General features: G+C 47.1%; 5 protein-coding genes across 5 annotated transcripts; all 5 read left to right on the plus strand. All coding sequences in view use genetic code 12, as the record gives it.

The window, feature by feature from the left end:
- Nucleotides 1-858: 858 nt before the first annotated feature.
- Nucleotides 859-1,947, plus strand: PEX4 (E2 ubiquitin-protein ligase peroxin 4; the record flags this gene model as incomplete). The annotated part of the gene is made up of 1 exon (XM_025487083.1): nt 859-1,947. The coding sequence occupies one exon, from the start codon at nt 859-861 to the stop codon at nt 1,945-1,947; it is 1,089 nt and encodes a 362-aa protein (XP_025340531.1).
- A 669-nt stretch (nt 1,948-2,616) lies between these two features.
- CXQ85_003439 (microtubule-binding protein) lies at nt 2,617-3,471 on the plus strand (the record flags this gene model as incomplete). The annotated part of the gene is made up of 1 exon (XM_025487084.1): nt 2,617-3,471. The coding sequence occupies one exon, from the start codon at nt 2,617-2,619 to the stop codon at nt 3,469-3,471; it is 855 nt and encodes a 284-aa protein (XP_025340532.1).
- A 562-nt stretch (nt 3,472-4,033) lies between these two features.
- Nucleotides 4,034-4,822, plus strand: CXQ85_003440 (uncharacterized protein; the record flags this gene model as incomplete). The annotated part of the gene is made up of 1 exon (XM_025487085.1): nt 4,034-4,822. One exon carries the CDS (start codon nt 4,034-4,036, stop codon nt 4,820-4,822), a length of 789 nt encoding a protein of 262 aa, XP_025340533.1.
- A 2,159-nt stretch (nt 4,823-6,981) lies between these two features.
- PCL7 (Pcl7p) lies at nt 6,982-8,928 on the plus strand (the record flags this gene model as incomplete). The annotated part of the gene is made up of 1 exon (XM_025487086.1): nt 6,982-8,928. The coding sequence occupies one exon, from the start codon at nt 6,982-6,984 to the stop codon at nt 8,926-8,928; it is 1,947 nt and encodes a 648-aa protein (XP_025340534.1).
- A 1,454-nt stretch (nt 8,929-10,382) lies between these two features.
- On the plus strand, nt 10,383-11,918 carry CXQ85_003442 (RTA1 domain-containing protein; the record flags this gene model as incomplete). The annotated part of the gene is made up of 1 exon (XM_025487087.1): nt 10,383-11,918. One exon carries the CDS (start codon nt 10,383-10,385, stop codon nt 11,916-11,918), a length of 1,536 nt encoding a protein of 511 aa, XP_025340535.1.
- Nucleotides 11,919-12,392: the final 474 nt, after the last annotated feature.

Genomic DNA, 12,392 nt, shown 5'->3' on the forward strand with positions numbered 1-12,392 from the left:
TGGAGGTGGTGGGGGATCCCAAGATGATTTGACCAAAAAATCCCAGAAAACCAGTATTTCTCGTACTTTTTTGTTGTCCTTTTCCATCTCCTCGATGTACCACAATGAGTGTCTCAGACCCCACAAACCACAACCAGTAACCACACAAAACAGCTAAGTCCAGACCAAATCAACATTCCTCGCCAACTAACTACGACCCAAGCCCCCAAAAAAGAAAAGAAGAAAACCTAGAAAAAAAAAAACCTAACCTTATTCAATTACGTAGTAACCTGTAGTCCATCCACCTCATCCCTCATCTGTATCCTGTCTGGCGTGTAAGCAGGGAAGGAACTTTTCACCCTGGTGTCCCAGGGCCCAAGAAAGTGCCCATGTCCAACGTCCTTCGTCCACCGCCAGTAGCAACCTTCGCTCGTAAACTCCACCTTCCTATTTGTCCCATTTCATTTTGTCCTTTTTTCCTCTTCTTTTTTGTCCCATTACTGCTACTGATGACCGGCAGGCTTTGTTGACAGTATACTAGGAAAGGCACAAAACCGCCTCACCCTGTAAATCGCAGTCGCTAGCATGCCGAGGAAGAACCAGGCAAGGCCCCGCACCCAGTGGACTACAACTACTGGAATGACCAGACCATGGAAATGGACACTTTAGGCGGCAAAAAAGCATAATATCCTTTTGGTAGGGAGTCACTTGTTTTTTTTTTTTTTTTTTTGTTACGGTTCTACCCGGAAGTCGCCTGACGTCAGCCTGCGCAGAAGAGACTGAATAACTAACCCTCTCACATGCCCTGCATTCTATGGGTTAAATTGTAACAAGGCCCTTTTATATCGCTACAGCTGCTGTGTATCTACTACCCAGACCATGTCACAGAAACGTCTTCTTAAGGAGCTCAAACAGCTAAATAAACACCACCCGTCGCTTACAAATGCCCAGATCATGAGCATAGAGCCTCGCAGTGAGGACTCGCTTTATCTCTGGAGAGCAGTCATAGCAAAACCAACTAAAGCTGATAGTGAATGGTACTATAATGGCCAGTGGACGCTTGAAATATCTGTCGCTGAAGACTACCCCAAGAGCCCGCCGGCGGTGATCTTTTCCCGCCAGACGCCGATTTGTCATCCCAACATCAACATCGAAACAGGCGAGATTTGCTTGGATATCTTGAAGGATGAGAGCTGGCTGCCAGCATGGAACTTGGAGCACATTGTTGTGGCCATTTTGATGCTTATAGACGACCCAGAGCCAGACTCGCCGCTTAACATCGACCTGGCGAACCTATTCCGTTCAGATAAGGCTGCGTTTGAGTCGGTGGTTCAGTATAACATCTGGCGCCATGGTACGTTCTTTGAAGGTACGAAAGAGCCTTCCGGAGTGAAGCTGCACGCTATTATTGCGTACGATGTCAGTTCCGAAGAGGAGGATGAGCCTGATCTGGAAGAAGAGCAAGATAGAAGTCTGGACAGAAGGGAGACTTCCAGGGGCAGTGGTTACGGCGGCGGAAGCATATCTGAAAGCTACCAGAACCTCAGTATAAGTGGTGGTCTGAGCAGCAACGGCGCTACGGAAGAAAGCGAAGCTGAAGTGATTGCTCGTCATGAAGAAGAAAGGATAGAGAATGATAAACAGATCCACGAGCTAGGCGAGAAAGTGACTCAGGAGTTCATTGACAAAGCCAACGAAGTAGGCGCCAGCTCACCGATCTGCCCCAGCGAGACCTTCCAGCTGATGTACATGCAAAGCGTCCACCAACAAGTGGCCCACAATGTGCTGAAGCAAGTGGAAGAGATCTGTCATAAAAATGCGAGTTCTCCCCAGCCCAAAATTGTCACAACCCTTACCAAGTACCCGCAAGAAGATGTGGAAAAAGTTAAAGAGAGGTTTCTCCGCCAAGTCGACAGACAAGTCGACGAAATTAGACGCCTCCACGAGCGCAGACAGGCTGTCGCCTGAAGAGAGCGCCAGTGAGCTTGGGCTACTGCCCAAACCACTGAAGGAGTCCCGAGCGTCTTTCACCAGTTTACGGCGCAAGCTTCTGAGAAGTCTGCGAAGCCTACGGAGTAAAAAGGATAAGCAAAAATAGAGTAGAGATTTTAATGAAAACGAGTAATATGACGTGGGCAGGTGTAGGGAAGGTAGGGTTGAGTCATGAAGCATGTTTCAGACATGCCTGAGTATCTGGAACACACTACCTATTGGAACGATTCTGGAACATTGTGTGTGATATTACTTGAAGCCCAATATAATAATTGAACTTTCCAATTATCATCCCAAGTCAGAAACAAAGCTTCCCAACTTTACCATATATGGTTGACTGATTAGTACTGCCAGGTAGATCCGATTTCGCAGCCATTAAGCAAACCACTTCTACCCCAACACTGCCAAACTCAACCTAACTTCCAGAAATTCAATAAATAGTAATTTCCAAAACCCTCCCATCCTCTTTACCTTCCAATTTGTATACTCCCACATTTCATTCCTCCTGGGTGCCTTTCCACTCGTGGTAAGGTGAAACCGCGAGGCATCCATCCTACAGGTACTACATCTTCCTTTATTTACCTTTTGGTGAGACCCAAACAACACAAGCACAACTGCCAAAAAACACACTCAAACCCTACCAAAATGGTCGTTGGTGAAAGCAGAACAGAGCTCCTTAATTGGCTTAATGCCACCCTCAACCTCAATTACGCCAAGGTCGAACAGTGTGGGACCGGTGCAGCCTACTGCCAGTTGATGGATAGCATATACGGTGGAGTACCCATGAGCAAAGTCAAGTTTGATACTAACTTGAGTGAATACGACTCAAGGGCGAATATGAAGGTGCTCCAGGCTGCTTTCAATAAGCAGCGGATTCTGAAACAGATCGAGGTGGAGAGACTCATCAAGTGCAGACTCCAGGATAACTTGGAGCTTCTACAGTGGTTCAAGAGACACTGGATGGAGCATAAGGATGTGAATGTTATTTATGATGCTACTTCCAGGAGGAAGCTGGGCGGTGCCAGGACGCCTCTGGGACCAAATTCCAGAAGAAACACCATGTCTTCCAACCCTCCAAGCGCTGGCTCCAGCACAAGACCTAGCAGAATCAGCTCAGGTAGTTATAATGGCGTCGCCGAAGGGCCTTCGATTTCTGTCCCGAAAAGACGTGTTTCTAGCCAGGGAAGTGGCAGAGGTGTGGCAGATGAGCGTGTAAACGAGCTAATGGCCCAATTGGAGCAGGCCAAGACCGAAATCAGTGATAGCAGAGTCAACGTCGAGACGCTAGAAACAGAGAGGAACTTCTACTTCAACAAACTACGGGAGATCGAGATCTTGACGCAAAATATCGAAACTGCTTTCGATAAAGACGACGCCAGCTCCAAAGAAATCCAGAAAATGCCTATCCAGGAATTGGTCAAGCAAGTACAAGAAATCCTATGGCAAAAAGACACGGGGTTCGAAAGTAACACAGACGAAATGGATGCCGAGTTCTTCTAGACCAAAAGCTCTTGTGACCACACCTCTACACCCCTGGCATACATGGATCAAGAGTACATACCGCCTTGACGTTCCCACGGATCGAAACTTTCCCAAACTTGACCTCCCCCGCCAGAACCGCATATTCCGATTGTCATTTGCTCTTTTCCCCCCACGATCTGAAGCTGGACAAGGCGCAATCTCTTTAGCAAGAATGGAAACTGGGCAGCAGGTTGTGCATACTCGTTGAGTCTTTTTCCTGCCAGTAATGAAAAAACCTCGAGCAGATGAGACCCTGAGGCGTCGAGAAAGGGTCTTATAAATTTTCCGAAGTTATTTTAAAGCAGCACCAGATTTTTGGAAATCTTGTTGAAGCGCAAAAGTGTCGAAAAATTAACCTCCACTGTCGTTTTTTTCCAAAGTTTCTATTTTTTTTTGTGCCCCGCCCAAAGTTTCCATTGTGGCATTTGTTGTAACCCATCGCAGCTCTTCATAGAGGCATTTTTTCGAGACGTTTCAAGATTCGCTTGAAAGTCAACAACCACACCTGATACCCAGATTTCCTCGACCAGTCGTTTTAACCATGTCGAGCCACGTCCAACATCCATATGCTCGCCGAAATTCAGCCGCTTCTCCTTACTCGATCCCAGCTAATCATAACCACAGACCTCATCTCCCTCTGAGCCACCATGGTCCCAGCGGGCACGCTCACGACCATCTCCACAGCCAAATGCATGCTCATTCGTATAGTACCAAGAGTCCTAGCAGACTATCACAATCAGGGCCTTCTGTCTCAAGAGGCTTTGCTGCTAGACGTATATCGGAAGGTGAATCGGGACGAATGAAGCTGCAACTCAACTGTGAAGAGTGTGGAAAGGGCTACAAGCATGTCTCTTCGTTAGCAAAGCATCTCTGGGAACATACACCCGAGTGGAAGATGACCAAGAAGTTCGTCATGTCGAAACATCAGCAGGTCCAATTACTAGAAGCTGCGTCGATCTTGGTCGGCATGAACGATCCTGTGCCCGAAGACGGCGTGCTGGAGCCCTCCAGTTTAAGAATGCAAAGAAGATTATCACAAAGGGCATTTCTGCCACAGCAAGACTCTCTTCGGTTCAACGATTCTTTCGGCAGCTCGAACGGGTTTGAAGTCGAACAACGCTCGCACTCTATTCTGGACAGATCCTCGTCTATTTCGGGTCACCCACCGCTGGCGGTCGAGATCTCCAGGCTTTATCCAGGCCATGTTGGAGGTTACATCGATGTACCTAGTCGAGAGCACATTGTGCGTAGAAGAGAAAGCGAAGTGAAGGAGGAGGATGAAGAGAACGAGGCCGAGTCTGACGAGGAGATCATTGGCAAGATGGAGTAAGAAGCATCAGTCTTCGAAAGTCACCGCCAGCAGAGCTGGCCCAAGGTATAGGATATATATATAGAGCTTCATTTTAACGTAGAAATGGTTGCGAAAAGCCCTAACCTGGAGAGACTACCAAAGGCAGAGAGCCCTGGGCAAGAAACCCGTGCACCACCGGAATTTCCAAAAGACTGAAAAGCTAGCAGAGAAGAATTTCTTCTATATCACCCAACTTCATCCCAAGCTCCTGGCCCGGCGGTTCACCGCCAAACATCCTCTTTGCGAAGACCCGTTTTGGTGATTCATCTGAGGCAGAAGAGGCGATGAAGTTGGCATATTAAAGCGGACTTACCGTCCCCAGTGTATCATAGTACATCCGGCGGCCCCTTCGGGGAATGTCAAGACCACGGGTGTCTCCAAGCGCACAGACATACGTAGAAACACAAGCAAACCTGAGATCATGATATCTTATTGCTATTTACATGGAAAAAAAAGAGCCGGAAGGCTCTCTAAAAGGTCCCTCTGGGGGCTCCTCACTTCAGTGGTTCATCTTCACCTCGTATGATTTCAGCATTCAAAGGCTGAACGCTTTCGTACTGTTTCTTCAACGCCATCTGTTCCACGTGTTCCAAATCATTGGCTGTTTGTTTCTTGGATAAGTTCCTTTCCAAGAGTCTCTTAGCATCCTTGATAGGGCCCTGTCTCTGGTTATGCCTGTCGACTTCCTGTTCGTATGAGATGTAGAGAAACGCGCCCGCTGCGAAGAGACAAGAAGAGACGAATGTGACTTTGGATGTTGTTGACATGGCAGTTGGTAGTTGGTAGTTGAAGGTTGGGGTAAGAAGAAATGGAGTATGGTTCGATCTGAGAAACTGCGAGTGAGTGGGTGCACAACCACCATTGGGTGCAAAATGAGGGACGTCTGGAGGTGGATAGAGAATGAGGGAAAGGGATAAGTGAAGAAGCAAAATATAAGTAATGACGTTAAGTAAATGAAGGGAGTGTTCTGGGGAAGTAGAGTTTTTCTGATTTTGGAGTTATAAGAGCATTCAGTGGTGTATTTGTATGGACATGTACTGCCCTGAGCATGGCCAATAGACTGTGCTCTACTAACAAGCACCAGTCATCCACAGGCCAAGAAGGGCCCAGGAAGTATACCAAAAACATATAATGAGGCAATACTGGGGTAAACCAGGTTCTTTTTCACAAGCTCAGACTCTGTCAAACCCTGTTTCCTTCACTCCTACCAACTCTACTAACCATTTGCAGCCACTGGTGCCTAACCGTATCCACCACCACCAGTCCCATCCAATTCCCCCAAAATCCACCCAAACAGAAATCAGAAACCAAATTTCCCACAAACCCACCAAGTACACTCACACTACACTCACCACTCCTTAAATCCACCCAGGACCGCCCAGAATAGGGAGTTGCACGGCGGCAGCCATTCATGTCTGATGTATTATCTGTGAGCACGTCAAGCCTCTCACATAACCGGCATTTCCAAGGCCCTCCTGAAATGTATCAAACAGAGTAAGAGGGAAATAGAATACGAATGATCTGAAAATCCAGTATCGACTCTTTTCCACATTTGTCTTCCTCTTACTTCTTCAGCCTTGTACCCCATTGTCTCATAATGGCTGCGAAAGAATTATACACCGAATCCCCCAACGGTTTATACTTGCCAGGTCTACGAGAACGAGATATCCAAAAAAGTAGAAAAATCCAAAACAATATAAATCACCTCCAATCTCTAATCCACCACGCCCTTTAATCCACCCACCTTTTTCCCGTTCAGAGTCCGATAAGTCTCCATCAGAGTCGCACCAATAAACCAGAGTATGGCCTTGTGGACAGCACCCGTGCACCGGCTGGGTTGGTGATATCTGCGTCAGGTCTGTCCAAACCAAAAACCACATCTTGTCCATATTCACAGGCAATTTTATCGGGAGAAGCAGACGTTTTGTTAGTGATACAGGCTTAGTGAGACGTGTTTATATTTGCAATCTTATTCCTTGGCCTTGTTTCGTTCTGCTGTCTGTGCTCGATTCTTGCTCATTTTTTTGATTGACCTTGTTCCAACAGTGAAGTATAGACTACAAGAAGGTATGCGTTAATATGGGCTTGGGGGCCCACTTAATTGATGATTTTGAAACTTGTTTACTAACAGCCAGTATATGAGCCGCTTTAATGAACCCAATGCCGAGTCTGGCTCCAGTGGTGACCACAGCCTATCGTCATCGATATTTGCCCTGCTGGACTCGCTGTTTAAGCCTGTGCCTGTTTCCAATTTAACCAAGAACCTCATGTCATCAGGGCAAAACAGAAACCAGCCTGAATCTGCTCCTCAAGAGTTTAACGCTGGCCAACTGTCTCACCACCATGGCAATCGGCCCGAAGGCTTTTCCTACTCCAGAGATCCCTCGTCTTTTACAGCAGGTTCTGTCGATTCTTCTAATAAGTTCATCCCGGCTGGCCTGGTGACCTCCGCATCGCAGAACCTTGACCCTTCCCAGAGCCTTCCTCCACATTCGATATCGTCTCTGTTCACCTCCAACCCACACCATGGGTTCTATAGACAAAATGGCAACAAGCCTGCCAACAGCAACATGAACTATATTCCTTTGGGCCATAACGCTCCTAATATGGTTTCGTCGTCATACACCTCGAACTTTTCCCATACGCCGTCTTTCCAAAGTGCTTCTGCTCAGTTCATGGATAGAAATGATAGCAATATGACCAGCAACTCTACGGGGATGGTGCCAGGCATGGCGCATCAAAACGCTCCCCATGTACAAACTGGGTTTCTTCCTTCATCATATTCAAAGGCGCCAATGGGCCACGGACTCCCCACCACTAATCTTACCATGAATTCAGTCAATTCTAGCTCAAGCCCATACAACCATGGCTCTGACTTTCATAGATCCAGCTTTTCTGCTACTCCACAGCTGTACCAGTCACATTTTGAGCCAGGCTCCCATTTTCTGAATCAGGTGGCTCAATCGCTACCCACCGGTGGGTTTTCCAATCGTTCGCTTCCCCCAATAAACCAGCGCTCGTCTCTTGCCCAAGAATCGCCAAGTGGACCTACGAATTTTGCATCACAACCTTCACAGCCGCAGGCCCCCCTGGTAGAACCTACTCCTGTCGGTTCAGGTGCCCCAGATTTTAGCCAAATCAATCAATTCATAAACACACCTGACCATTACATGACATATGATGAATACTTGGAGAAACTCAACAAACGTGATGCAGAGGCACCACCAACGGACGAGAATGGATATGACGAGCATCTTAATATTGTGAAGTTCCCCGTGAATGATCTCATCACAATGCTTGCATGTCTTCTAACTAAGATCATTGAAGCTAATGATAAGCTTCATCCTAATCATTTTGACACAACCATAGCTATCAGACAGAAACTAAAGGAGGAGAAGAAAAAGAAGAAGTTAGAAAAGGAAAAGTCCAGACAACATTCCATCGACAGTATGACGTACTCGAACGATGGCATCAACACTACAGTGGAGCACATTGACGAAGATTATGCGAACTCGTCCGGAGACGAACAAGACGCCGAAGATGAATTAAAGAACAGATACTTGGCAAATGTCCTTGCATTTCACGGAACCAACATTCCTGGGATCTCTCTTAACGCCTACCTCACGAGAGTGCTCAAGTACTGTCCTGTGACAAACGAAGTGTTCCTTTCGCTTTTGGTTTACTTTGACCGAATTGCCAAGAAGGCCAACAACCTCAAGAAAAACCTGGAGTTTGGAGACGGAAGTGGAGACGGGAATGGAGACGCTGAGCAGCTTTTCGTAATGGATTCGTACAACATCCACAGGCTCATAATCCTGGGGATCACGGTGAGTTCGAAGTTCTTTAGTGATATTTTTTACAAGAACCTTCGGTATGCCAAAGTTGGAGGACTCCCATTGGAAGAGCTCAACTATTTAGAGTTGCAGTTTCTTCTTTTGCTCGATTTCAAGCTCATGATATCTGTTGAAGACCTCCAAAACTACGGTGACCTTTTGCTTAAGTTCTGGAAACGAGAGCAATTGGCCACTGACCTAGTGGATACTGCTAACAAGGCGGAAGCAGGCTCCGCGGCGGCTAATACGTGAATATATTACACCACCAACTTATGGGCGAACCGCCCCACAACCTACAACCCACGAGCCCATCTGAGGGAACCTCGAGGGTCTAAAAAAGTGCAATAATAAGCGCTAGAAAAGTACACAAGAAGCAAAGTAGTTCAGCGTTTGGATGCTCGAAAGTAATACAAAAACCCATGGGTGTCATATTGTGCATGAGAAGCGCAATTATCCAGCAGCATACATACAGGTGGCTTGTTTGTCAGCATTAAAAATGGGTGAAAAGAACAGGAGGCCCATGTGTCAAATGCACAAGGAATTCTTACGCTTTGACAAAAAAATAAAAAGAAAACACGACAAACAATGGGGGTCCACGGATTAATTCACAAAGTAAGAGCACACCGTTTTTTAGTTTAACTTCTCTTGTTGCCGTTTGGAAAGTCAGTTTACGTCACATGCTAATCAGATTACATGCGTTAAATCCACCCGGCCGGAGTTAAGAAGAGGTTTGCGAAGAGCCAAAAAAAAAAACGATGGCGCTGGTTTTACATTAGCAAAAAGTGCTCTAACCCTCGCCAAACAAAAGCTGCCTTGAACAGCCGAACTAAACTCCCTCACAAGTTTCTGCATAAAGATGCGCGTTAGGCATACAATCAAAAGCAGGTGCGTTTCTTTCGAGGAACTAACTGTGACTACTGAGGCCCTTGGAAACAAGGGATATATCCATACACACCTCCAGGGTCCCATCCATGGAGGGCAGCCTTCAGTAAGACCAGTATATGAGATTTGGATTTCCTTTTTGAAGCCACCACTGCCCACACCTTTGTGACTCCATGGCACGGCTAAATTAAGGTATTGTTCGTCTGGGCACGGCTTGTAAGGCGTAAGGGCCCATGCCACAGTCTGCAAAATCGCAACTGTCGGAAAGCAAAATATCCAACGCACGGGTTAACTTTGTGCCGAGACCACACGGAAGACACGGGTTCGGGGATACCGAGCTGGACACCGGGTTGGCTGTTTTTTTTTTTTTGTGGGGGACAGGGGGCCAAGAAACCACGCCAGAAGACCTAAAAACTCGAAAATTTCAAACACCTAGCGTATTTTCCTGCTGGGCATGTATAGTCGTTTCTAACCCTTACACACTGGTTAAGTTTTTTTCTTGTCCCGTTTTTTTCTTGTCCCGCTTGTCTTGGGACGGATCTTCTGGATATGCGACACAGCCGGATGCAATGTTTGCGCATCTCGGCAGTAACGTCTGTAACCTTAGCAGAAGCGGCGGCAACAAATCACTCATTTTTGGCTTTTTTTTCGTTTTTGACGTAACTGGAAACAGAAGTATATTAGCGAACAATCCCCCCAGAGGTTGCGTCCCGCAAAGATCGATTTTCCTCTTTTTATTTATTTATCGCTTTCCTCAGACATTTTAGGTTCGACTTTTTTGCAACCACTATCCTTTTTATCATCCACACGAGGCTAAGCAAATCATGGCTACCACAAACCCGACTATCACGTCGCTTACATCGATCAACCCTACTCACGCTCCGGGGCTTACAACGGCGCTTGCCAGCGCCACCCTGGCTTTCGCTGGTGCCACTCAAGATGGTGATCTTTATCAGTACAGTAAACTGATTGCTGCTGCCAGTAACTCCCTCGCTGTGATCAGCGCTCAGGCTGTCATGGCCACAGCTTCAGGTGCAGACAAGCTGCTGGCTTCAGATGAGATCATGGCGGCTGCCACTGAGCTTGTCAAGATTGCATATGAAGATAACATGTACCGTGCTGATCTTAATATGGGTGCCAATGTCTTCTTTTGTGTGGTGTTTGGCTTGCTCATGATCTTCCACTTTCTGGTGGCTGGATACTTCCGTTACTGGTACTATTTTGTGGTGCTTGGTGTTGGTAGTGGTCTTGATTTCGGAGGCTACCTTGCTAGATGTATCAGTGCCACCGATGAGACGTTGGTGGATCCGTTCTTGGTCCAGATCATTGTCCTTACCATTGCTCCAGCATTCATCATGGCCGGTATCTATTATATGCTTGGTAGACAATTGGTTTATATTGGCAGCGGATATTCATGGCTTAAACCCAGGTGGTTTTCGTACATCTATATCTCCTGTGATGTCATTTCCTTGGTGATTCAGGCCATTGGTGGTGGTATGGCTGCTACCGCCTTGACTGCGAATAAAGATACCGATGACGGAACCCATATTATGGTTGCCGGTATTGCTTTCCAGGTGGCTACCATGTCGTCGTTCCTTATCGTGGGCGGCAATTTCGTAGCTCGCTCCTGGTTCAGGGCTCTGCCGGAGGTGAAGTTCTCTTTGGGTAACCTTTTCGCCCTTGCCTTTCACACTCCCCGTGGTAAGGAATTGCAGAAGAAATTGGAACCAAACTATGATCCAAAGTACGCTCACGTCAGATCCAGAAAGTTATTCCCATTCATCTTCACTGCCATCTTTGCCGGTACTGTCCTCATTTACATCCGTTGTATCTATAGATTGGTGGAACTTTCCGAGGGCTGGACCGGTTACACTATCCGTCACGAAGCGTTCTTGTTCTGTCTTGATGCTCTTATGGTTTTCCTTACCTGTACTATTTTTGTTCCATTCCACCCAGGTTTCATCTGGGGCCACTACCACCCAACACTTTCCTTCAGAAACAAGAAACAGCCAGAAAGCCACGACTTTGACGATAACGAGAAGCTTTATGGCGACTCCAACTCCAACTCTCAGTATCAGAACCCTTCAGAAGGTTCTGCTGGTGATGCTGAGAAGTTACATAGAGGTGACGGCTCGTTAAAGAGTGGTGAAAGAACCCCTGAACACACCACCACCCAGTACGACATTCCACATGACGAAGATGAGGTTCCCTACCATGCCAGAACACAGGATGCCTTTGCTGACGCTGAAGAGTATACTCAGCAGCAAAGAGACCCATATGCTCTCCCACTAGAGTCTCCCGAAAGGATTGCCAAGCCTCAGGATTTTACCGCCCCAAGGGATGGCACTCAGGCTCTTTAGGTGATCCTTAGCAGAAGCCTCTCCAGCCCCAGAGCCCCAGTGCCCTTAGAGCATACCACCCAAGGCATCCCCGTTGGTACTGAAATTCCCAAATTTCAGCCAGCCGACCCTCCCTCCAAGGACTGGACAACCGTTTTGGTGGGCCACTGATCCCTTGATAACAGTGCCACACTCCCCCAGGCCCAGGCCTTTTCAAGTCCTTGCCAAATCGGGATACCCACGATGCCCTCCTGATAGAATACAGAGTACGATTATTGTGTAAATTTAATAGACGCGCAAGATAAAGAAACCGTTCATTGTGTCAAAGCCTAGAAACAAGGGAATGCTTCAGCCTCGCTTGACATATTCCAATGTTCAATGGAAACGGGGTGGCTGTGTCCGAAGCAAGCCAGATCTGTAAACCTTTGGCCGTAAGAAGGTGTAAGCAAAGCCCTACCCCACCAGATTTGTTATCAATGACTTATGTCTGCCCGA

Source organism: Candidozyma haemuli (genome assembly GCF_002926055.2).
Source record: "Candidozyma haemuli strain B11899 chromosome Unknown E_2014730914, whole genome shotgun sequence".
NCBI lineage: Eukaryota > Fungi > Ascomycota > Pichiomycetes > Serinales > Metschnikowiaceae > Candidozyma > Candidozyma haemuli.